Source organism: Aptenodytes patagonicus, chromosome 8 (genome assembly GCF_965638725.1).
Source record: "Aptenodytes patagonicus chromosome 8, bAptPat1.pri.cur, whole genome shotgun sequence".
NCBI classification, from domain to species: Eukaryota; Metazoa; Chordata; class Aves; order Sphenisciformes; family Spheniscidae; genus Aptenodytes; species Aptenodytes patagonicus.
In genome coordinates, this window is record NC_134956.1 from 8,259,868 (window position 1) to 8,283,404 (window position 23,537).

At 52.1% G+C, this 23,537-nt stretch overlaps 2 protein-coding genes across 5 annotated transcripts; one reads left to right on the forward strand and one right to left on the reverse strand.

Annotated features, from left to right (window-relative positions):
* Window positions 1–797: 797 nt before the first annotated feature.
* PARP3 (poly(ADP-ribose) polymerase family member 3) lies at window positions 798–5,404 on the reverse strand. 4 transcript variants are annotated; one of them, XM_076346218.1, is made up of 11 exons: window positions 5,289–5,404; window positions 4,539–4,733; window positions 4,198–4,323; window positions 3,543–3,734; window positions 3,036–3,171; window positions 2,556–2,782; window positions 2,253–2,399; window positions 2,025–2,102; window positions 1,594–1,771; window positions 1,255–1,401; window positions 798–1,136 (listed from the first exon to the last, which is right to left on the reverse strand). In XM_076346218.1, exons 2-11 carry the CDS (start codon window positions 4,719–4,721, stop codon window positions 967–969), a joined length of 1,584 nt encoding a protein of 527 aa, XP_076202333.1. In that variant the 5' UTR covers window positions 4,722–4,733; window positions 5,289–5,404; the 3' UTR covers window positions 798–966. The 4 variants fall into 4 exon arrangements, with proteins under 4 accessions (XP_076202333.1, XP_076202331.1, XP_076202332.1 ...); XM_076346216.1 differs by having other exon boundaries at window positions 4,539–4,772; XM_076346217.1 differs by having other exon boundaries at window positions 4,539–4,871.
* A 1,702-nt stretch (window positions 5,405–7,106) lies between these two features.
* Window positions 7,107–22,831, forward strand: RBM5 (RNA binding motif protein 5). Its single transcript, XM_076346221.1, has 24 exons — window positions 7,107–7,258; window positions 7,401–7,863; window positions 8,251–8,406; window positions 10,420–10,489; window positions 10,971–11,044; window positions 13,392–13,475; window positions 14,188–14,248; window positions 14,383–14,448; window positions 14,598–14,758; window positions 15,933–16,030; window positions 16,490–16,577; window positions 16,790–16,867; window positions 16,953–17,025; window positions 17,541–17,626; window positions 17,967–18,045; window positions 18,313–18,404; window positions 18,957–19,121; window positions 19,595–19,741; window positions 19,822–19,893; window positions 20,338–20,517; window positions 20,725–20,799; window positions 21,287–21,384; window positions 21,463–21,592; window positions 22,172–22,831. Exons 1-24 carry the CDS (start codon window positions 7,242–7,244, stop codon window positions 22,295–22,297), a joined length of 2,739 nt encoding a protein of 912 aa, XP_076202336.1. The 5' UTR covers window positions 7,107–7,241; the 3' UTR covers window positions 22,298–22,831.
* Window positions 22,832–23,537: the final 706 nt, after the last annotated feature.

A 23,537-nucleotide genomic window follows, 5' to 3' on the forward strand; every position in this document is an offset into this window, starting at 1 on the left:
CCGTCACCCGCTCGTCATCCTGTTTGCCTGCAGCCCGCCAGCTGCGGATGGCACCAGCTGTCACTCCCGGGCGCTGCCTGCGCTGCCTGCACTCGTGGCGGTCCCACGGGGACAGCTGCTGGGTCCTAGCAGCCGGCAGGGGCTCAGGAAGGGGGGACCGGGGTCCCCGAGCCCTGTGCCCCCCCCCCCCAGCATGGCCACCCGCTGCACCAGGCCTGGTCCTTCTGCAAGGACAGCTCAGCCCCGAGGTCCCCGGGGCTCGGGGGCCAGACCTACAGGTAGGTCTGCGGCGTCTCCTCCCCACCAGCGCACAGATGCTCTGGAGCATCCATGGGGCATCAGGGTAACACAGCTGGGAGTTGCCCTTCCCCGGCACCCCGGGGACCCAGACACGCGCTTGAGGGGCACATGTGAGCGCGGAGAGGAGCTTGGCATGGGCGCCAGGCTGGGGCAGGGCAGCAGGCACAGCACCAAGCATGGCACCAGAGAAAGGGCAGGCGCTCGCCCTCCGGACGGATGGATGAGCTCCTTCACACTCAGGCAGGGCGGCACATCTTGCTCATCCTCTGTAGCTCTGACGCCACGGTGACAGGCATGAGCCACATGCCTTGCCAAGGTGACGAGGGCACCTGGCTTGCAAAGCCACCAGCTTTCACCTGAAGGCTGCTGGCACCGGATGGCTGCAACAGGCTGCAGCCCCTCCAGAGCCACCCGCCACCATCCCTGCAGGGACACACCACCACCCTTCCCTGCTCCACACCCGCCTTGCCGGGCAGGAAATCACTGGCACCGCTCAGTACAAGGCATGGTGTTTTTATTCACGGTCAAAGCAGGCTCTGTCCCCACACCGGCCTGTCCCTTGCCAAGCCCCAGGTGGGGTGGCCAGAGAGTCCAGACCACTATGCTCCGGGCTGGTGGGCATCACCAGCTGGTGCTGGGATGGGGCTGCGGGGTGCCCGGGCACCCTCAGAAGTGGAGCTGGACAAGGTAGCGGATCCGGCACTGGCTTTCCTGGTAGATGAGGTACTCGCTCTGGCTGAAGGAGGAGTTCTTGTAGGCGGGCATGGGGATGGGCTTGCCCTGGCACACCAGCACCTTCTTGCCATCCAGCAGCATCTCCTCATCCTGCGCAGGGTCTGGGCAAGAAGACACCCCCCACCATCATGTCAAGCCCGAGATCTGGCCTCTCTCCCCCACTGCCCCGTGCCCACCCCAGGCCCACAGACCCCATATCCCCTCCTGCCCCAGGCTCACCCGGCTCCGTCTGGCCGCAGGCCAGGACGCTGTCGTAGCCGGTGGGTGGCTGACGCAGCATGGGGTCATCGCAGGTGATGCGGTAGGGCTTGCCCAGGGCCACCTCCGTCAGGAACATGATGCCAACCTTCTTGGATGTGCAGCGCACTGCCGTGGGAGAAGGGGATAGGATGATGGCACCAACCCTAGTGTTCCCATCTGGTTGTGCCCAGGCCACCCCGGCATGCAGGGATTGGCTACCATGGCAGGGAAGGGTCTTGGCATTCCCAGCAGCTGCCTGGCAGGGGGTATGCAAAGGCAGCTGGGCTCCCACAAACTCTGTGGGCCCAGGACCCTCACCGTAGCCGGCTGACTTGCTGTTCTCGGAGGCGAAGTAGATGCCCTTGCCCACGCGCCCGCCTGAGTGGGGCATGATGCGCAGCCCGCTCTTCAGGATGGCCGCAATCACTGCCACGTTGGTGCCGTGCCAAAGCAGGCGCCGGTGCTCCAGGAGGTCATGGGCTTTGAAGCGCTCATCCTGGAGAGATGCAGAGCTAAAGGCTGTCCACGGAGGGAGACATGGAAGCCCAGGGCAGGGGGACTGCCACCCAAACCCCCCAGCCCAACCCCAGTGCCAGGCTGGAGGGGCAGGGGAGCGGGTGCCTGTTTGCCCCTGGCCAGCTGGGCTGAAGCCCCCCCTGGGTGGAGAAGCCCAGAGCCCTAATGCAGTCCTGGGGTGCAACCGGGGCTTCCCCACTGCGGGATGGGGATAATCATCTCCTTCTTCTCACCTCACCATCTCGGGCCACCTGCCAGATGTTGAGGATGTGGAGTTTGCGCCCAGTCTGTGTCACGTAGTTTTGGATCAGCTGCCAGGGAGGGAGGCAGGAAAGCAGTGTCACCGCAGGCAGCCATCCCAACAATGCCCACACTCCCCCTGGGACAGTGGGGACCTTTGGGGTGCCCGTAGGCCTGGCATGGTTGCTCCCCATCATGGGGCACCGTGGCACAAGCAGCACCTGGTATTCCCGGGAAGCCGGGTCCAGCAGGGAGAGCTGGCAGCAGAGCAGGGCGTAATCCTGATCCAGCGGATGGGTGACTTCCTCCTCCTCCTCCTTCACCTTCTGCGCCTGCAGGCTCTGTGCCACCTCGATGTCGGCCAGCACCTGGCAGGCACAGACCGGGGACATCCTCACCGCTGGTGCTGGGCACCATGCCGGGTGACCAGGGCAAGCCCAGCCTCCTGCCAGCACCTCCCTGTCCCACAGGCAGGAGCCCTCCTTGGGGAAGGATGCCACCCACTGGGTGCCCCGGCATCTCACCAACAGCATGTCTTTCTTGGCACGCAGCAGGTCAGGGGAGTTGATGGGGGGTGGCCGTGCCCGCCCAAAGTTATGTGGGATGATGGTGTAGAAGCGGGAGGAGAGGTCCTCCAGGCGGGCAGCCTGGGGAGGCTGCTCCTGCAGCGCCGCCTCCAGCTCCTCCAGCGCCTCAAAGCCCCTCGCAATCTGCTGCTTGCTCAGCTTCCCCAGTGGCATCTTCTTCACATCTGGCCGGGGGAACAGGGGAGGGCGCGGGTGAGCCCATCTGCCCCACTTGCCCCACAGCTACTTCCAATAACCTCCAGCATCACCACAGGCACACGCGGGCACCCTGCATGAGGGGTCCACAGTCCCACCAGGTGTCGGGCTGTCAGTGGGGATGCTCTAAAATCCACTGGCACCTCTGCCCCATTCACCTCCCCACCTGCATCCCCCGGCCACAGCCCCCAGACTCACCCCATGCCACCCATCACCTCCTACCGATATTCATGGTCTGCATGGCATCCCGGAACATGTCGCTGCTGAAGATGAGGGACATCAGGTCCTGCGTGGCTTTGTCCAAGGTGCAGGGCAGCACCCGCTGCTTGCGGACCTTGTCCCCATCCACGCCATCCACCTGCAGACCCCCAACATCACCGCACCGCCTGTGAGCCCACAGGAGGCTGCGGGGGCACGGCACCAGGGCTGCCTGTCTCGGTGGTGAGAGCCTCGCCCCCGGGCAGCAGAGCAACGGGCAGGTGCTGCCTCCGCTTTCCATGACCGATGCTACCCAGATGCCCGTGGTTCTCGCTTGGGATGCCCTCCCTCTCCATCTCAACCCATTAGCCCCAAACCGCTGCCCACAGGCTGTATCAGCTCGCACCCAGACCCTTCCCAAAACCCACCCCATCCTGCTGACCCACTTGGATGTCCTGCTGCCCAGTGGGCCAGGGTGGGATGTGAGGACCACTCCACTGCAGTGAAACCTCGGCTGCCCAGCACACTCACCCTGAGGGCAACCTCCACCTCCTGCCCGGCCCCCGGCTGCACCTCAATGAGCGTGTACTTCCCCGGCTGGGCAACGAAGTTCTCCCTCGCCGCCCAGCTGTTCTTGGTCTTCTCCCAAAATTTCTTCTCAAAGTCCTTCTTGGCAGCCTCCAGGGAGGCGGAGGACATGAGCTTGGACTGGCCCACCTCCCCCTGGCAACAGATGGCAGTGGTCAAGACGCCCCCTGCATCCCTGCTCTACCAGCCCCATGCCGGTGGGAGCAGCCTGGGAGCAGGGGGGGTGCAATAGGGAGGCTGCGATGGGGGGGCTGCGAGGCACCAAGCAGGAATGTGCCAGGCCACTAGCACCGGGTCTGGGGGTCCCTCCAGCTCAAGGAGACACCCTGGGACTCCTTGCTGGCGTGTCATGTTCACTGTCATTGCAGTGACGAGGTGCCATGTTCCCCGGCCAGGCTGACCCCATTGTGTGTGGGCAAGTCCTTGAAGCCCCCCCAACAAGGGGCTATAGCAGGGCCACTCGGTTGCTCGCTTTGGGACTGGGAACAAGGGATGGGGACCACCAGGTTCATCCCCAACCCTTGGGGGTCCCAAGGCAGGGTGGGGACAGCCGTGAGGGAGGGGATGTCCACCCCAAGCGATGCCAGGGTGGACTCACCACACGGCCCCAGTGGCTCCAGACGCTGTAGGCACCGTCATGCTCGAGGAGCTGGATGATGTAGAACTTGTTGTTGTTGGCGCCGATGTTGGTCTGGTTCAGGGTACAGTCATAGTCCTCGTAGACCTACAGTGAGCAGCATGGCCCAGCCTGGCACCTGGGCAGCGTTTGGGGATGGGGGGCAGTGCAGAGCTGTCCCAGCGGGGACACAGGAGGGTTTGCAAGGAAAATTGGGGCTGCCCCTGTGTCAGCAGGGCGGGGGCTGCCCTGGGACTCCCCCCGTCCATCCTGCCCATGTCTTCCCGTCCCAGTCACTCTGTGTACCCCAGCCCTGCTCTTACCCGGGCGCCCGGTGTTGTGCTCAGGGGGCACAGCGCATCGATGGTGGCAGGGGGCTTCTCCTTGGGGGCAGTTTTCAGGGCTGCCAAGGTGGAGCTCCAGGCGTCATCCTCCTCTCCCTCCTTTGCTTTCTTGCCCCTGCCATCTGGCTGCTTCAGGGGGGATGCGTGGCGCTTGGAAGCCATGGCTGAGCCACCCTTGTGGGGCCAGCGTAGCCTTAATCTCCCAGCAAAATCCTCAGGGAGAGCAGAGCAGGAGGCGAGAGATGCCGAGCTGCCCTTCCAGGAAAGTCCATCTGGGCTGTGCCTCGCTTTCCCTACGCCTCCAGCCCACAGCTGCTTGTGCAACAAACTCAGGTCAGAAGAGCTGGAAGAGGATAAGGGTCCGCCGGAGGGGAGGGGGAAGCCTGGAGAGCCCTGCCTGGCCCCCACCAACCCTCACCAGGGACCCCCAACCCGCAAGAGTGTGTCCCCAAGGCTCCCCTAGCCCTGTGCCCCCAGGGGCATGCAGGAGAGGAAAGCATGCAATGCCCCCCCCCCCAACATGCAATGCCCCCCCCCCCCGAAAAAATTCCCCCCAAGCCCAGTGAAGGGGTGCAGCACCCCGCAGGTAGAGGGCGTGGTGCTTTGATTTGGGCACAGGGTGGGGGGCTCGGGCAGCCCCTCATCTCCCGTGCCACCCTGGTCTCAGCAGAGCAGGGGGCGCTGGGGGCAGCAAAGGGGGCAGCAGAGCAGGGAGCGGCCATGTCCTACCTGCTCCTGCTGCCTGAGGCAGACGAGCCCAGCACCAGGCACGGCCACTCCCTGCCGAGGAACCTTCAGACAAGGCAGGTAGCCTGCGTGGAAACGAAACTTTTTCCCCTAGGCAACAGCAGGCAGCAGCCAGCGATGACGGAGGAAACAGCTGTCACGCCCCCGGGTAGGACATGCACCCTGCGGCAGCGCCTGCCTGCCCGCCTGCCTGCCAGGCGGTCCCCAGGGGAGGGGAGACCCTGCCGTCGGCTGCCCCTCCAGCCAGCCCCCCTCTGCCATGCTCTGGGACAGAGAAAACAGTCTTGAAAGGGTCAAAGCCTGCATCATTTTGCTGTTAAACCTCTTTTCTTGGGTCCCTGCCAAACAGGCAGGGCTGAGGACCAGGCAGGGAGGAGGACTGGACATTGGATTTTAACATGTTTTGAAAGGTTCGCAGCAATCGCTGCCTTCTCCTGCCTGCAAACTGCCTTGTTATAAGAGGTGCACATCCCCGGGCCGGAGCAGCTGCGCAGCCGGTGGGGATGGGTGGCGCGGGCAGGGGGCAGAGCTGCCCTTCCTGCTGGACACATGGAGGGGACGATGCTGCTGGAGCCAGAGCATCGGTGGCTGTGTAGCTCTCGCACTCAGCCACGTCAGCCTGAGGCAGCGCAGGTGAGGGGAGAGCCCCGTGTCCTCCCTTGGGTGCAGAAAAAGTGATTTGGTTTTGCCAAGGCAGGTACTTCCCCAAAGGGACTGCAGCCCACAGAGGAGCCCGTGCCGGGGTGGGCAAGGTGAGTGAGAAGCAAGGATTGGCAGGAGGAGACCAGAGGCTCCCACCCCGCATGCCACCCGCTGCCTCACCAAAGGGACGGGGAAGGACTGAATGTAGGGTGGCGAGAACACGGGGGGTGGAGACCACGAGCGGGAGGGGGAGGTGGTGTCTGGCATCAAGCCTGGGGAAGGAAAAGTGCTCCCCTGAGGATTCCTTTTCTTTATGTCTTCTTTGCTTCTCCATGCCTGGATCCATAGGTAAAAGGGCCCTTCCATGGGCCCACCACCCTCTCTAGAGGTTCCCCACTTCCCACTTCTATAGTCAATGACTCAATGTCCAGGTGGAAACCAGTAAGGAGTGGTGTCCCTCAAGAGTCCGTACTGGGACCAGTACTATTTAATATCTTCAACAACATAGACAGTAGGATTGAGTGTCTCCTCAGCAAGTTTGCGGGTGACACCAAGCTGAGTGCTGCGGTTGATTCACTTGAGGGAGGGGATGCCATCCAGAGGGACCTTGACAAACTGGAGGAGTTGGGATTGTTCAGCCTAGAGAAGAGAAGGCTCTGGGGAGTCCTTACTATGGCCTTTCAATATGTAAAGAAAGATGGAGACTTTTTACCAGGCCCTGTAATGACAGGACAAGGGGCAACAGTTTTAAACAGAAAGAGAGCAGGTTTAGATTGGACATAAGAAGAAATGTCTTGTGATGAGGGTGGTGAGGCACTGGACCAGGTTGCCCAGAGAAGCTGTGGATGCCCCATCCCTGGAAGTGTTCAAGGTCAGGTTGGACGGGGCTTTGAGCAACCTGATGTAGTGAAAGATCTCCCTGCTCATGGCAGGGGGGTTGGGCTGGGTGATCTGTGAAGGTCCCTTCCAACCCAAACTATCCTGTGACCCTATGGTCCACAGGAAGGCGGGAGAAACCCAGCCAGGAGGCTCCCTCCCACCCAAGGCGGCTGAGGGGCCGCGCCCCGCCCCGCACTACAACTCCCGGCGTGCCCCGCGGCGGGCGGCCACCGCTGCGCCTGCGCACCGCTTGGAAACTTCCAGGCGGCGGGCGCGGTGCCTCCTGGGTAGAAGACGGGCAGTCACCTCGGCGCCATTTTGTGGCGAGGGAGTGAGGGGTTGCGCGCGTGTGTTCGGCGCCCTGTGGTGGCGGTTTAGCGCTGCGCTGTGTGCTTGCGGATCGTGGACAGCGGCATGGGCTCGGACAAGCGGTGAGCGTGGGTGGGAGGGCGAGCAGAGAGGGGATGGAGAGAGGGGAGGGGGCGGGCGGCCGGCCGGCCGGCCCCGCGGGGTGGGCGATGGTGGGGGTCGCTTCGGGCTCTTGTTCTGAGCTCGGCCCTGTGTGCCCCGCAGCGTGAGCAGGACGGAGCGGAGCGGCCGCTACGGCTCCATCGTGGAGAGGGAGGACCGTGATGAGCGGGAGTCCCGGAGCCGGCGCAGGGACTCTGACTATAAGAGGTCCAGTGAGGAGCGCCGCGGTGACCGCTACGATGACTACCGCGACTACGATAGCCGGGACTACGACAGCCGAGACTATGATAGCCGCGATAGCCGAGACTGCCGGGACTACGACAGCCGGGACTACGATAGTCGCGACAGCCGGGACTGTCGGGACTACGATAGTCGCGACAGCCGGGACTGCCGGGACTACGATAGCCGTGATTGCCGGGACTACGACAGCCGAGACAGCCGGGACTACGATTGCCGGGACTACGACAGCCGGGATTGCCGAGACTACGACAGTCGTGACAGCCGAGACTACGATAGCCGAGACTATGACAGAGACTATGATAGTCGCGACTATGATAGCCCTGAGGTGAGTGGGGCGGGCGAGCCTGGCCGGAGCGGGGGGCGCTGCAGCGTGGGGCAGCTCTGGCCGCCCCGGGGGGGGAGGGAAGGGGCCGGAGCAGGCGCCGGTGGCCTCGCCTCAGCCCAGGGTCCCGGTGCGAGCCCTTCTGGGGCCGGGGGAGCCCAGTCCCCAGTGCCAGGGTTGGCATCCCGGGGGTTTGTTAGGGCGAAGGTGGGGGGGGGGGGGGGGGGGGGGGGGTGTTGAGCTCGGTGTTCTACCTGAGGCCGTCAGGACCAAACCTGAGAAAGATGCTCGTATGGGGAGTTGTGTTTTTGTTTTGCTATGTTTTTATGGCATTGTGGGGGCACGCCGCTAAAAATTGGCGGTGGTTAATTCTGAGCACTGCCTTCTCAGAGGGAGCGGGAGCGCAGGAACAGTGACAAATCAGAAGATGGATACCATTCTGATGGCGACTACGGAGAGCACGACTACAGGAACGACATTAATGATGAAAAAGAAAGCAAAACCATCATGTTACGTGGCCTTCCCATCACGGTTACAGAGAACGATGTAAGTAGCCAGGAAGGGGCTTTGCTTTTCTTGTGCCCTGGGAAATGTGCAGCTTTGTGTCAGCAGGTCTGTGTGGTAGTCGCTGCTGCCATTTTGTTGAAAGCTGCATCATGGTGGCCCCCTCTCCAATGTGTTGGTCGCACTGCCATTTTGAATCCTAAAAGGATTTAAACTGTCACTGTTAAGTAACAGAGGTCAGTTGAATGTTAAGCAGCTTCTTTCAAATGGAGCAATCTGTGAATAGTCTTTTTTCATGCAGGTTTGGATGCTTTCCCTAAGAGTGGATTTTAAAGTACCTGCTCTTTTCTGCTTTTCTGTATAGCAGGGTAGAGGCAGATTTTTTTTTCTTCTTCTTCTCCCCTCCCCCCTGCCCCCAACCTCTGGGAGAGCGAGGGAGGGAGAGAGAGACAGAGAGGAGGTACTTACTTGAATTTTTCCGGGTCTTCATTGGGGCCAGAAGTTCTGACTGGTGGGGTTACACACAGACACCAAGCTCCTCAGCTGAGTACGGCCCTGCACAAAGCTGCTTTGTGTGGGTACAGCTGTGGGAGTCATAAAATGGCTGCTGTGGAGCTGACGGAGCAAGTACAAATGAGCTTGGTACATGGTTTATCTAACTTTTTTTGATAGATATTGAAGGTGATCAGCTTTGAGCTTTCTTATTACTGTTTTCTAATTTTTTTTCTTCCTTGCTGGATTATTTTGATTGCCAAGGTACAAGCCTACAACTGTTATTTGAGGGGTAGGTGGGAATCCTGTAAAAGCCGAGCTATTCCAGTTTGTTTTCAGACAGACTCGACCTCTGCCTCTTTATGCATCGATTATTAACACAGAGAATCCTTTTGCACCATTTCTGCAATGGAATTTTTTTTGTTGCTTTGTTTTTCTTGATTATTTACTATCCTCCTAATACTGAGCATTCTTTTTAATCATTGTGTGCTGGTCTAATACTTTCGTAAGTGCTTGATAAAGTGTAGGCTCCTGCATCCAAATGAGACAACCCAGTCAGACATTACACAGAACACTTGAGAACAGTTTTTGTTTCTGAGGTATTAATGCTGTAGCTCTACAGTTGTGCAAATAACCGTAGCATAATTTATGGGAAAGTTTAATTCTGGGCTCATCTTTAGAGTGTACGTAATGCATCTTGGAACTACTAGTTGTTTTCTTAAGTTAACATTACTTGACACTTCTGATTGTGTACGTATTTTTTCAGCTTTTTCCACTTTTCATGAAAAAAAAGCTACTTGTACTGAAGAGGTCGGTTCCAGTCAGCATGTAAACAGGCAGCTTTAGATCAGTTTTGAGTCTGCCGAGCAGCCCTGTTGTATGTAACGTAGTTTGAGTTCTGTAAGAGCAGCTAAAAACCTCCTTTTGTCTTCTGCTCTGATATTAAAAAATTAGTTAACGTTTCTTTTTCCTGTATGCCTCTCCATGGTAATTTATGTAGCCTGTGCCACAACTTAAGCAGCTTTGTTATGGCTGAAGAACTGATGTCTCTTCAGCTTGTTCTTTGACAATACATTCTTTACAAGTCTACTTTATCCCCTGAAAAACGGAAGGGGAACTGTTAGAGAACTGTAGTGTGAAGCTTAGGAATACATACATCATGGAGCCTTGCAGTATAGCGTTCTTGTTTTTCTTTGCTAGGAGCCAGGGGTATTTAGATATGCAGTGAGAGGGATGCTAGCAGTGTTCTTCATAAAGACTTCGGAGCAAGCACAGTATTTGCCAAATCTTGCACAAATAACCTTGGAACACAAGATCGTAGTGATTCAGATTCTGGAAGATTCTGTGGTCTAAGTGAAGATGACGGTTGTTATAGTGTAGCAAAGGGCAAATGGGTTCTCCTGTTAGGTTCTCCCAAAGGTTTTCTTTTTCTCTGACGTAGTGTTGAGGATTTTATGTTTCTATGTACCTCTTGTGTGTACTGTAAGGTAGGTTGCTTCTGTGACTGTCCTGTCTGTCTGCCAAGATGTGAAAATTTAACTGTCTGATTAAAATCTCACACAGATTCGGGAGCTTATTGAGTCCTTTGAAGGTCCTCAGCCTGCAGACGTGAGGCTGATGAAAAGAAAGACAGGTGAGAGCTCTTAATCCAGTTTTTGACATCATCTTCCTCTTCCCCAGCCCAAAAGAGTATCCAGAATTGTCCCCAAACTGCAAGCACATGCAATAAAAAAAAAAAATAAAAGGTTTGCCATGGCTAAGGAATGTGGCTTTTTGGAAGACTTTTAGATAGCTGGTCAACATGTTAAAAGAAGTCTGTCTACAGGGGGTTTTGTTAACAGGTATTGGTAAGTAATACTAGTATAAACCCTTTTAATAGTATGTAGTCTGTTGCATGGTTACCTTTAAACATGGATTCAAATCGAGTGAAATGTAGCCAGTTAAGGGAGCTTGGTTCCTTGCCATGGCAAAAAAACGAGCAGATCCCAGCAGTTGACGTCGCATTTGTAAAGCTGCTTTGTCATGAAGTAATGAAGCAGTTGGAGAGAGATTCACCTGTTTTAAAGGAACTGACTAACACAAGTATCCCGTCTATATCTGAATGCTGTCTCTAGGTGTAAGCCGTGGTTTCGCCTTCGTGGAGTTTTATCACTTTCAAGATGCTACCAGCTGGATGGAAGCCAATCAGGTTGCTTCACTCACCAAGTCTAGATATTCCTGAAAATGGAACAAGTCTGTACAGTTTAAAAAAAAAAAAGGAAAAAATAAAGGTGGAAGGAGTGGTTTGTTCCATAACAGTGATTTAAAAGAATAAAAGCTTTGTATATATTAAAATTTGTAACAGGAGGACAAAATACCAGGTAACATTAGGAGAAAAAAAATGGCTATTTTGAGCAATCCCTGGTAAAATGTGTCATTGTTTTAAATTACTTCATTTTGATTTAATTGGCTCACGAAGGTTTAGCAAGTAGTCCTTAAAAAAATCCTAACTTACTTCCACCTGATGTTTCCTTCTCTCTTGCCAGAGAAAGCACCAGATCTTTGCGTTACAGTGGTATTAACCCTGAAAGAGAAGTGCCAGTTCATGGCAATAGTGTGTTCCCCCAGTGAAAGAGGGAGAACTGGCTCTTGTAGAGGAAAAGCATGTTTATTCCAACTAAATTTGGTGGAGAGTGAGTTCTTGCGTACATTCTGCTATGTATTTTGGCTTTTTTGGAGTATGACTTGAGGAGGAGCCAAAATGCAGTAAGTCCTCTAGTTTCTTTTCCAATGAGATTTTCCTGTTGCACTGCAGACAGTTTCACTGGCTTTTGCTCCTTTTTGAATATTCATAATCTGTTTTAACAACAGAACTTAAAAATACTCTCAAAGTGAGCAAAGTGTATCAAGCCATTGTTTTTTTTACAAGCGAGTTTGATGTGAAGGTCCCTGGGCAGCATGAGGAACTGTATTCTGCTCTGTTGGTGTTACGCATAAATAAATGGCACCGTAATGGGATTCATAGGCAGTTAGTTCCAGCAGATGGAAGTTGTCTTGTGCCCTGTGCTGGAGTAGGGTTTCACGTGTCTCATACCATGGGTGATTTCCCCAACCAGAGAGCAGCGTTCAAATTCTGTTTTCCTGACGTGCTGTTCAGTAGGGTTGGTGGATGCAGCGGGAAGATTTATATCAAGAAATTAATGCTGAGCATGTTTTCAGAAACGAGATAATTTTAATATATACAAAGCTGTACTGATGCATAATTTATTGAAACATACTCAAATTCACTCCAGTAACCAGCCACCCTAGTAGCAGGGAAAACGTAGAATCTCCCCAGCAGCCCGGTTGCTGACTGTTAGATGAAAGAATGATGTATTGCAACTATGCCAGCAGCTTTTCTATGTGTGCATATCCAGTGAGTGCTGGGCCCTCCAACCCTCCCTCCTGCCGGTAGGAGAAATGGCTTTGCCCTATTTAGTTGTGCAGAATGTGAGAGCCTTATTCATGCTACATGCTAGATCTATGTCAGACCCTGTCAGACCCTGTTATCAGAAAAGCCACTGGTCCTGACACTTCTGTGGTACCTCTGCAGTAAGCCAACCTGCTATAAAACTAGTTCTTCTATTAAAATGTCTGGGGTTTGGCCTCTAATACATGCTTCCTCAGACGTACTTCACCTGTCTGACTAAAATACGTGGATGGCCATATTTTGAAAGGGCATTCTGCATACCCACGCTTGGCAAAGTGTGAGGCTGAGAATCAAGGCTTCTTAAATAGATATAAATTCCTAACTCCTCTAAAGTCAGAGTGAGGGGACATGCTGAAAGCAGCATGAACTTTTCCTACCCCTGGAGAAGCTTCACTTGCAGTCTAGTTACTCATTTTGGAGAGCTCCTGCCTGAATGAAGAACACAAACCTATCGTGCAGGCTTCCAATTGAACTGATGCATTAGTCAAAGGAAACCACTCTGAGTTACGTTTCAGTTGATGGCACTTGTAATCCAGCCTCCAAGAAGTCTAAGCAGGGTCCCTTTGGGAGGAATTACTGTATTTTCAAAGGGACACTTCTGAAGAATGCTTGGAAAAGTAATCCAAATGTGGTTGTTAAAAGGTCTGGGGTATTTGGAGTAGGGGAAGAAGTGAAGCAGTCACCTAAGGACATGTTTAAAAAGTCGCTCAGTGCTATACCAGAAGTGAATAGAAATGTGGGGGCAAAGAGACTCCTAAAAATGTGTTAATCCTGAATGCAGCAGGTTAGGACTTTGTCTCCTTCGAGACACTTCCTGGTTCCATGTCAGCGCTTAGTGTTTGGCAGCTTTTTCAACACTCCCTGATTCCGTTTATCTTTGCTCCACATCCCATTCTCTTACTGCCCTCGTCCTCCTCTCTGCAGGATTGGATGGGCAGGGTGTAGGTGGCGGTGGTTGTCCTCCACATCCTCCCCATATGTTGTCCATTTAATTCAGGAGCACTGATTCCTCCGAAGGGTGCTCTGCCATGGGAAAATGGACATGTGTGCCTCGATACAGGAATAATTGAAACTACTTTTTTTGCAGAAAAAGCTGGTGATTCAAGGGAAGCAGATTGCGATGCACTACAGCAACCCCAGGCCTAAATTTGAGGACTGGCTTTGCAACAAGGTACAGTGCATGTTTTTACTGGAGGGAGTTTGTCTTAGCCTCAGTGCTCTTCACCAGCTCAGTGGTTTGTACCAAGTGATGCATGATTCAGACCCGCTCGTACTGCTGGTCCATATGACATCATAGGAATAGTAAGACGCAGGAATGAAAAGGTTTTGTAGCTCTGGTGACAAAGTAGATGGAGTGATAGAGGTGTTGCCCCAGAAGACAAAGATTGGGCAGTGAGCTGTACTAGAATACGAAGTCGTTAGGTGATGACTAGTGTCAGATTGCTGCTGGTCTGCTGCATACTGTTGTGCGCTCCTTGTTTGAGCCCCCCTAAGTGGAGATGATTTAGTCAGATGAAGACCAGGCTGTTTTGTCAGGCTTTAACCACGCTTTCCCCCCCCAAAGATAACTTGTTTTCCAGCCTGTGTTTCATTTTAACATTGTGCTTTTTAAAGTAGTTAACAGTGCCTGGGATTGTAAATCGGAGACCACACAGTTAAAATAACTAAATAATTCAGGAAGACTAGGAAAGAGGTAGCTGGGATGTTCTGAAAAGCAGCTGTGATAGGGACAAGGGTGGCTTTTGCTGTTCTCGATTACTCTGGTGCGTTTAGCTTTGTTGTGGTACTTTGTATGAATGTCTAATTTTCATTGTTGTACAGCAAATGCCAGAATGGTTGCTAATTACCTGAGTTCTTAACTAGGCCTCTCTTGTTCCTCACAGTGCTGCCTTTACAACTTCAGAAGGAGGCTAAAATGCTTCCGCTGTGGAGCAGACAAATTCGGTACGTTGCATTGATCTCTTTGTGGGAGACTATGTAGGAAACAAAGTTCGCTGTGGGTCCTAGGCTGGCTTGTGAAATGGGGTTTGAGTGAGCGAGCCATATTGTGACTACAGTATTTCCCTCTTCCTATGAAGATTCAGAACAGGAGGTGCCACCTGGAGCAGCAGAAGCCGTTCAGTCTGTGGATTATTACTGTGATAGTAAGTTATCTTTGACTTATTGTTTAATGCTAAATGTAAACACAGGTACTAAAATCCTTCCTGTACCTCAGACTGCCCACTGAAGAACTTAAAGTGCTCTGGAAAGCCATTATGTGCACAGCTAATGTCATACTTTCTTTTCTCCTTAGCCATCATTCTCCGAAACATTGCTCCTCACACAGTAGTGGAATCCATCATGACTGCCTTGTCTCCGTATGCATCTCTGGCAGTCAATAATATTCGTCTTATCAAAGACAAGCAGACTCAGCAAAATAGAGGCTTTGCGTTTGTGCAGCTGTCTTCTGCCATGGTGAGGGCCTTACTGATGTGTTGGAGAGAAACAGCTTTTTAACGTGCTTCGCATTTAAAGCCTTTGAGCTGTCTGAAGGACTGCCCCAGTTCACCGAGGGTTAATTGACACTCAGTGTGTCAAAGCCTTTCATCATTAGCTGCAGTTTGGAAAGAACGTGGTAGGATGTTGTGAGCACATTGGAAAGCTATTTTTGTAGCAGAGTGCTGTTCTGGATTGAAGGCTAGCTTCACACTTGGATCACAAAAATAATGGTCTGGGATCGTGTTTTGATCACAAAAATTAAGGGCTGGGGCATAGAATGTGGGAGGAGGTGCACAGAATTGGGCTTCTTTCACCTTGAGAAGGGGGAGGAGGGGGATCTTGCTGCTCTCTGCAGCATCCAGTGGGAGGGTGTAGGGACAGCAGAGACACATTCTTCTCGAGGGTATGCAGGGATAGGAATGTAGGCAACAGCCATGAACACTTGAAACATGGGAAATCGCAGTGAGGTACAAGGAAAACCTCTTAACTGTGAGGGAGGTCAAATATTGGGACAGGGTCCCTGAAGGGTGGTAGAATCTCTGTTCCTGCATATACGAAATTCAGTCAGCAATGGGATCTGTTTGGACCTGCTTTAGGCAGAGTGGAACAGTTCATTGTTTATTGGAAGAAATTTTTTTACGCTGAGAGTGGTGAAACACTGGCACAGGTTGCCCAGAGAGGTGGTGGATGCCCCATCCCTGGAAACATTCAAGGTCAGGTTGGACGGGGCTCTGAGCAACCTGATCTAGTTGAAGATGTCCCTGCCCACGGCAGGGGGGTTGGACTAGCTGACCTTTAGAGGTCCCTTCCAACCCAAACTATTCTATGATTGTTGGATGAAAACGGGTGCCTGATCTCAGTCTCTGCTGGCCTCCCTTTTGGAGTAATTTGGGGCAAACATCTGCTTTATAAAGCTAAGATTTTAGAACATGTTTAATACTTGGTGGCCCAGGGAAACCCGCACTATTTGCACATGGGCTGTGATTGGTCCCATTGTGCTCTTCTAAGTGTGTACAGTGTGAGGAGATGGAGGTGTTCTTACAGCTTTAGCTGCTTTCAGAGGCACGTATGGGAAAAGGTGGGGCTTTGGGAGTTTCTCAATCCTCCTCAGTAACCTGCCTTTCGTAATAATGAGTATTTCTTGTTGTAGGATGCTTCTCAACTGCTGCAGATTTTACAAAGTCTTCAGCCACCATTAAAAATTGATGGCAAAACAATTGGTGTTGACTTTGCAAAGAGTGCCAGAAAGTGAGTTCTGATAGCAGTTGATTATTTCCCCCCTCTCCCCCCCCCCCCGTGTGCATTAAAGATTTGTAGTTGTCACCCAGGCTTTTAAGTTCACTGTCATTCCAAAGTTTTGTTTCTCTTAAGTGTCTTGTGTTGCATGCATCTTGCTCTTCATTGTGTGTGAGGAGAGTGAAAACTGTTTCCTACCACCCGTTTCTAGTCCTCTGAAGATAACATCATAACTGCTTGTGTACACAGCACGCTTGTGTCCTTGGAGACCTAGTGACTTGTTCTTGACTGTACAACAATGAATCGAAAGTTCCTTTACTTGCCAAGCAATGCTTTGGCTCATTCATTACAATCAGAATGTTTATAACTGCTAAGAAATCCACGCGTAAGGGCAGACTCTACCTCATTGCATAGGGAGACACTTCAGAAAAAAGCAGTATTTACTCAGATGCGTGATTTTTGTGGTTACAGAGACTTGCTTCTCCCAGACGGTAACAGAGTCAGCGCCTTCTCTGTGGCAAGTACAGCCATTGCTGCAGCTCAGTGGTCATCCACTCAGGTATGATTTGGAGGCTGTTGCTCATAGTCCTGCTTTCCTGAAAATGAAAACGTAGAGCATATAATTTCACTGCTGGCCACTTGCTTGGTTGAACTGACCAAAGCTGCTATGACAGATCTGCTCTGACAGTTAGGCTGGAGCCTAAGCAGTATTGAAATCTTAAATGCAGTAACTCGTCTGTCCCTCACAAAAACTACCTGCTCGAATTTCAGCCACAGACTGGAGAAGGCAGCACCCTTGACTACAGCTACCTCCAGTCAGGACAGGATGGCTACACACAGTATGCTCAGGTTAGTACTGGCAGTTGTGCTCTAACCGGTGGGTTGTAATTTGGGCATCTGCTCATCTTGCATTGTCACTCATTTCCCTTTGCAGTACTCCCAGGATTATCAGCAGTACTACCAAAATCAAGGAGGAGTGTTGGACACAGATGCAGCTACCATATCAGGTAGTACTTCTGACCTGTGGAGATGCTGTTGTTCATAAGGATAATTTTGCAATAGTGGTATTTTACCTTAGCCTTTATGTTAGTTTGCTGGGTGAAGGGAGGCTTGGCTCATTTTGCTCTCAGGATGTCTGAATGAGTATGTGTTAGTAGAGAACCATAACAAATCCGTTCAAGTGGGACCTCTAGTCTGTGAGATGAGAGAGCAGCGTCTGTTTCAGACTATTGATAAAAGCCTTGAACTCATGAGAAGTCTGTAAGCAGCTCTAGACAAATCTTCAGTGCTAGCAGCTGTCAGCGGCCAGGAATCACTGACTGGGAGCAGAATATTTCCTCCTGAAAAGGAAACTATTCCTTGTCTGGGTAGAAAATAACCACTGTGTATCTGTCTCCTTTTGAACGTTTATTGCCTTGTTTGGCTGCTGGAGCTGAAACTGTAAGCAAAGTAATTTTAGCCCTAGGATGAAGTACTGTTTTACAAATTAGTTGGCTTATCCATTGTTGCTCTCTGTTGGCAGGAGCTCCGGTCACTACCACCACAGCTGCAGTTGTGTCCCAGAGTCCTCAGTTATATAATCAACAGACAAACTCACCTGACTCTCCGGTAATTACAGCACTAACTACTCCTTGCTTTCAGTGCCAGGGTTATGTGGGATATCTGCCTTAGCTGTGGCCTTTGCTCTTTGAAGTGGGTGGTACAACAAAGCTGCTGAGTGTCCATGGGTTAGTCACAGTGCTTGTGGTCATAAGTCATCCGCCATCTCTTTTCTGTGGTAGTTTTGTTCTTTGTTAAAGTGCTAAGTGTACTGGTGAAGAGGAGCTAGCTCTTGTATGTGTGGTGTGGGCTGCTCATGCCTTTGCTCTCTGTCCTTGTTTTCTTGCGCCTTGGTGACAGACTTTTCTAACTGAGGTTCCTGGTTTGGGGTTTGGTTTTTTTTTTTCAGACACAATCAGCACCACCTACCACTAGCACTCAGGCACAAACAGCTCCCCCGACTGGTGTAGTCCCTGGAACCAAGTACGGTAAGCAATTGGGCGTTGCTCTTGGGGACAGGTATCTGTCACTGTATAGCAAGAGAGAGACTTGGCTTTGGCCAAGTGCTCTATCGCCATACGTCAGTGTTGAAGCTGTCCCTGGAGAGTGTATTCTGCACGGGTGATTAAGAGCCCTTTACAGACATGTCTGCTGTCGTGGCTGCTAATAATCTCAGAATTTTACCTGAAATGTAGAAAGATACCTGTCTGAATTCAACTGGAACGACCATGTCCTGCACTTTAATTTTTTTACAGCTGTCCCTGACACTTCCACCTACCAATATGATGAATCTTCAGGATATTATTATGATCCTATAACAGGGCTCTACTATGATCCTAATTCCCAGGTAAACACAAGTTCTTCCCACCTGTCTTAACTGTTAAGGTCCGTTAGTTCCCTGTCTCTCATCATATGAGTGCAGTTAACTTTCTGAGGTGCGCAAATTGCCAAATGTAGCAGATAACTCTCAGCAATGCGTGTAGGGCTGGGACTTGACTTCCCTCTGGTATAGTCCTTCATTTTTTCTCTCCTTAATTTTCCTCCCGGTTTGGCCCATATAGGATTAGCACTTGTCACAGACACTGTAGCTGAGCTATTTCATTGCAGAGTGCCCAGCAAAGTGCACCCAGCTCTGGGCTTTGGTGGCTCATCTCTTGGGAGAGGCAAAAGGTTCTCCATAGTGCCATTGGGCAGCATGGCTGTGTTTGGGGACAGAGGCTTCAGCCGCTTCATGCCTTTTGACTCCTTTGTGGCATCTGCAAAACTTGTTTGGACTCTGCAAAACGCCTTCCCATTTGATGCGGTAGTCTGAATCAGACAGCTTGCTTGGGTTCTCCCTTGGACGCTTAGCTTGTATGAGGCGTTTAACTAACTGACTCTCTTCTCCTCTGTCCGGCAGTATTACTACAATGCCTTAACCCAGCAGTACCTTTACTGGGATGGCGAAAAGGAGACCTACATGCCTGCTGCGGAAGGTATCGCATACCAACAAACAGCTACCACAACCACCACCAAAGAAGTGAAGGAGAAGAAAGAGAAGCCTAAAAGTAAAACAGCTCAACAGGTAAAAGACAAAATGGGATCGTAACCGGGCTAAAGTCTTCTGTGGAATGGGATAATAGTTCTCTTTTTTCATGACAAAGGAAATCCTAGGTTATTCGGTGGGATGCATGCGTGCAATGTGCAGGCATTGTAGAGGGCTGAGGAGAGGTGGAGTTGGCAAGGCTTCAGTGCAGAAATAAGCTCTGCATAGGAGGAACACATACGGAATCATGCCAGGACCAGTGGGAGTATAACTGAGCTGTCACTTAGAGGATTAGATTGGTAAGAAGGGTTCATACAGTAAAACAAGCAAGCTGCGGTATCTTTGAACGCTGTATACAGGGAAACAGCTGCACTACATCCAGTGTCCTGTGATTTAAAAATAAAAGGTAGTGGGTTGACTTGTTCTGGAAACTGTATGCAAGATTGAATCTGTGTCATAGGAGATTGATAGCTGTGGGGGGAGCTGTCTGAGCAAACCACTCTGCATTTCAGATTGCTAAAGACATGGAGCGCTGGGCAAAGAGTTTGAACAAGCAGAAAGAGAACTTCAAGAATAGCTTCCAGCCGCTGAGCACCAGGGAGGAGGAGCGGAAAGAGTCGGCGGCTGCAGATGCAGGCTTTGCCCTCTTTGAGAAAAAGGTGAAGGTTCTGGCAATAGTGTGCAGCGGGGTGTGGCATGGCAGAGGGCTCGGTACTCATGGCATTCTTGTCTCATCCAGGGAGCTCTGTCTGAGAGACAACAGATCTTGCCAGAGGTGATGAAAAATGGGGACGATGAAAATCCGCTGAAGGTGAGTATGAGATACCTGACAGAGGTATTCCCAGAGGTTACTGGTAAGGCACTTTAGAGGAGGCCTAGCGGATACTTGCTTTCCAACCTGGATTTCCATGGCCTCATCTGTAAAAGGTTGTGGTGGTTACAGTGGTCCGGTGCCAGTGCAGTAGGCTGGGTGACTGAGGTACGCTGAGAAAAGCTGTGACTTCTTCTAGCCTCAAGAGCTCAGTTGAGGTTTTGAGGTTGCTAAAAACACTACTCAAATTGTTGTTTGGCTAGTGGGAACTTAGTCTTGCAGCCACTGCAGTGGTTCTTCTGAGTTGCATTTCATTCTTGGTAATGAGAGAGTGATGCCTCTCCTGTGCAGCAAACGCATCTACAGCCTCTGTGTTCCCTTTCTGGGCTCTCCTCTGAACTGTGGTGACACTCCACTCCCCTTAACACTGTCCTTCCTTTCTAGCGTGGCCTCGTGGCTGCCTACAGTGGTGATAGCGATAATGATGAGGACTTACTGGAAAGAATGGAGAATGAGGAAGAGAAGCTGACTGACTGGAAGAAGATGGCTTGTCTGCTGTGTAGAAGGCAGTTCCCAAACAAAGACGCTCTGATTCGGCACCAGCAGCTGTCCGACTTGCACAAGGTAGTTGCACTGTGCTGTCAGGAAGGTACTTGGTTGCCATAATTCAGTGTGTAAACCAAAGCCATGATGCATGTTGCTGTTTGGACAACTGTTCCTCTTACAGCAAAAACAAGTTGCAGGTGGATTGTTGCTCTCCCAGAAGTCAGCTACTTAAATAAAAAGAGCTGTTGTGCATTTCATGTTAATGTGAATCTCTTCTTGTTTCAGCAAAACATGGATATCTATAGGAGATCAAAGCTTTCGGAGCAGGAACTTGAAGCCTTGGAGCTGCGTGAGAGAGAGGTCAGTGTTGAGATGAGCAGATGAGTAGCTAATGGAAAACCTGCACAGATGATACATTGAGCTCTCCTTATCCTGACACACGTCACTCGAGATAATCCTTGTAAGCCAACCCCTTCTTGGGTCAAGGTTCAGAGCTGTCCTGTTACATGGAGAGAAGTGTCCCATATCCCGCAGCTACTGCCTAGCAGGGAAGGGTCCTTCCACCTCTAGCTCAGGGCTGCCAGACTGGGACCAGAAACCTTTGAGTGGCAATCAACAGCTAATTCAGCAGGTGTTGGGACCGGGCTCTTCCTACCCCAGTGCAGGTTCTGATGTGCTCCAGGGACTTGCGTTTGAGGTGGTTCTTTTTGTGGTGTTAGCCTGCTAAAACATGGCTTGACTGCAGCGGACAGCTTTCTGTAAGAGTGGGCATTTAGCTTACTTCCGTAGTTCAAAGACGAACAAAAGTGTCTTTAAATCAGTACTAAATCTGGTTCCCTCGTTGCAGATGAAATACAGAGACAGAGCAGCTGAGAGGCGGGAGAAGTACGGCATCCCAGAGCCCCCTGAGCCGAAGCGCAAGAAGGTCTATGACGCTGGCACAGTGTATGTATCTGAAAGCTCCTCAGCGATTGCTTCAATAAACTATGAGCAGTTCGTTTAACTTGTCTCTTCTTCCTGCAGTAATTACGAGCAGCCCACCAAAGATGGCCTTGACAACAGTAATATAGGCAACAAGATGCTGCAGGCCATGGGCTGGAGGGAAGGCTCCGGCTTGGGAAGAAAATGTCAGGGCATCACAGCACCCATTGAGGTGAGTAGAGATGGATGCTTCCTTGATGAGGTTTGGTGCCTTTTTTTTATCCAGAAGCACTTGCTGCTGAAGATGTCTTGTGGAAGAAGCTGTGCCATCTGCAGCAAAGCTGCCTCTGTTCACATTAGCTCCCGCTCCTGTGTCCTGTTGGATGCTAAAGCTGGGGCAGAGGCTGGGACTCGGACAGGCAGGGTTGTGCTTCTGTCTGAAGTCTTCTCCTGAGGCGCTGTGGCAGCGGGCCTGCACTCTTGCTGCGTACCCCGGTGCTGCTTAGGGTGGGCTGCCCTCCTTCCAGCTGTTGGCTTTCCTGGGTTTGTCTGTGCTCTGGGTTATGCTGTTAGGAACTGTGTTCCGTGTGGTTTCATTTTGGCTGCTGTTGGGGTGGGGTCGGAGCGGTGTGAAGCCAGCAAGTATGGGGTTCTGTGTGCAGTCTGATGTCTTGGTGTCAGCATTTACGGCTGCATGGGATCCCCAGGGGAGCTTGAGAAGCTGGCTGGACTGGTGGGTTTTTCTGTGGTGTCCTGCGTGGTGGCGTGGCCTCTCGCTGCAGAGCTGAAGCGTGTCTCTCTTCCCTTGCAGGCCCAAGTACGAATGAGAGGAGCTGGCTTGGGAGCCAAGGGCAGCTCCTACGGTGTCTCCACTGCAGATTCGTACAAAGACGCGGTGCGGAAAGCCATGTTCGCTCGCTTCACGGAGATGGAGTAACGCGCTCTGGCCCACAAAGCACTTGTTAGCCAGAACTGACTGTTAAACTCTGTAGCCTTGGTGGCCTGGCTGTATTCTGGTTATGGTTTAGAGTTGACCATTTCATTCCCTTGGACTTTTTTCCCCTCTCGGCATGTAACACTTCCATGAGCAGATTGTTGGAACTGCCCCAACTTCATGCTGGAGAGCTCCTGGTTAGACCAAAGGGGATGCTGATCTTTATACGGTCCTGTATATAGTGTAATGTATTTTGTGTTTGGAGCGTGTTGTCCAGATGCTGCTCCTGCCCTCCAGAGCAGGGGCAGGACCCGTTAGCTGTGGTTTCACACCGTCTCTGCTCTCCTTTTGTTGTATTGTCTGTCTGGTTTTTTTTGGAGAACTTTCCTGTACATTTTGTATGATACATCTTTGTATAGACTTTTTGAAGACTTTGATTCTAGTTGCCAGTTTGGCTCATTTCCAAAAGAAATACATCCAGAAATGATCCTATTTCTGTTTCTCGGTGGGTGAATGAAGAATAAGTTGCCAATGCTACTTGTCCTCTCTGTGGTTCTGCTTCTTCCTTGATGAGACTTCATCCTGGAGTCTCTCTCCTCCACGCAGCGCTCTGTTCATCCGGGAGTCTCTCTCCTCCAACGCAGCACTCCGCTCGCCTGCTTCCTTTCCTCCCTAGGCTGTGCTGTGCCTTGTCCTGACTGTCTTTCTCGCAGCTTCAGCATGGACGCTGGCTGGTGGGGGGCCAGATCTCCTTGGATCCTTTCCTGCCATAGCTGCAGGAGCAGGAGAGGACCAGCAGAAGCGTCTTCTGCAGCTTGCAGGTCCTGCTCAGGAGCCCCTGGGTGTTACCAGCTGGTCCTCTGGTGGGTGGTGGGCTGAAGGGGAGGGTGGCCAGCCTGTGTGGCACCTCTGGGGGGAGGTCTGAGCCTGGCACAGGGTTTCTGTGCTCCACCTCGGCTTGCCTTGGGCCGGCTCGGGCACAGTGCTGCTGGAGTCTGGGTCATGGCGAACCACCTCCTCTCCCAGAGGTTTCCTTCTGCAGCTGTAGCTGTTCGGTTACTGTCTTCGTGTTTCTCCTCTGCCTGTGCTCGTGTTTTGGGTATCACCCTTGCGTCCTCTTCCCAAGAGCCAAGATGAGCAGAGAAGGGCTCAGCCCTGACCTCTGCCTTTGCTGATGCCGTTGGCTGTGGGGCTTGCTCAGCCCTCCACAGGGAAGCCGAGCTAGGGCTAGTCTTTCCTCATG

Bases quoted from the DNA above. Each gene is read 5' to 3' on its own strand.
- PARP3 (XM_076346218.1), bottom strand. From the start codon at position 4,721: ATGGCTTCCAAGCGCCACGCATCCCCCCTGAAGCAGCCAGATGGCAGG. The intron at 3,735-4,197 runs GTGAGTCCACCC...ATCTGTTGCCAG, and splicing joins GGAGCCACTGGGGCCGTGTG to GGGGAGGTGGGCCAGTCCAA. The intron at 2,400-2,555 runs GTGAGATGCCGG...TGTGCCTGCCAG, and splicing joins CCAAGAAAGACATGCTGTTG to GTGCTGGCCGACATCGAGGT.
- RBM5 (XM_076346221.1), top strand. The intron at 16,031-16,489 runs GTGAGTTCTGAT...TTGTGGTTACAG, and splicing joins TTTGCAAAGAGTGCCAGAAA to AGACTTGCTTCTCCCAGACG. The intron at 17,026-17,540 runs GTAGTACTTCTG...CTCTGTTGGCAG, and splicing joins AGATGCAGCTACCATATCAG to GAGCTCCGGTCACTACCACC.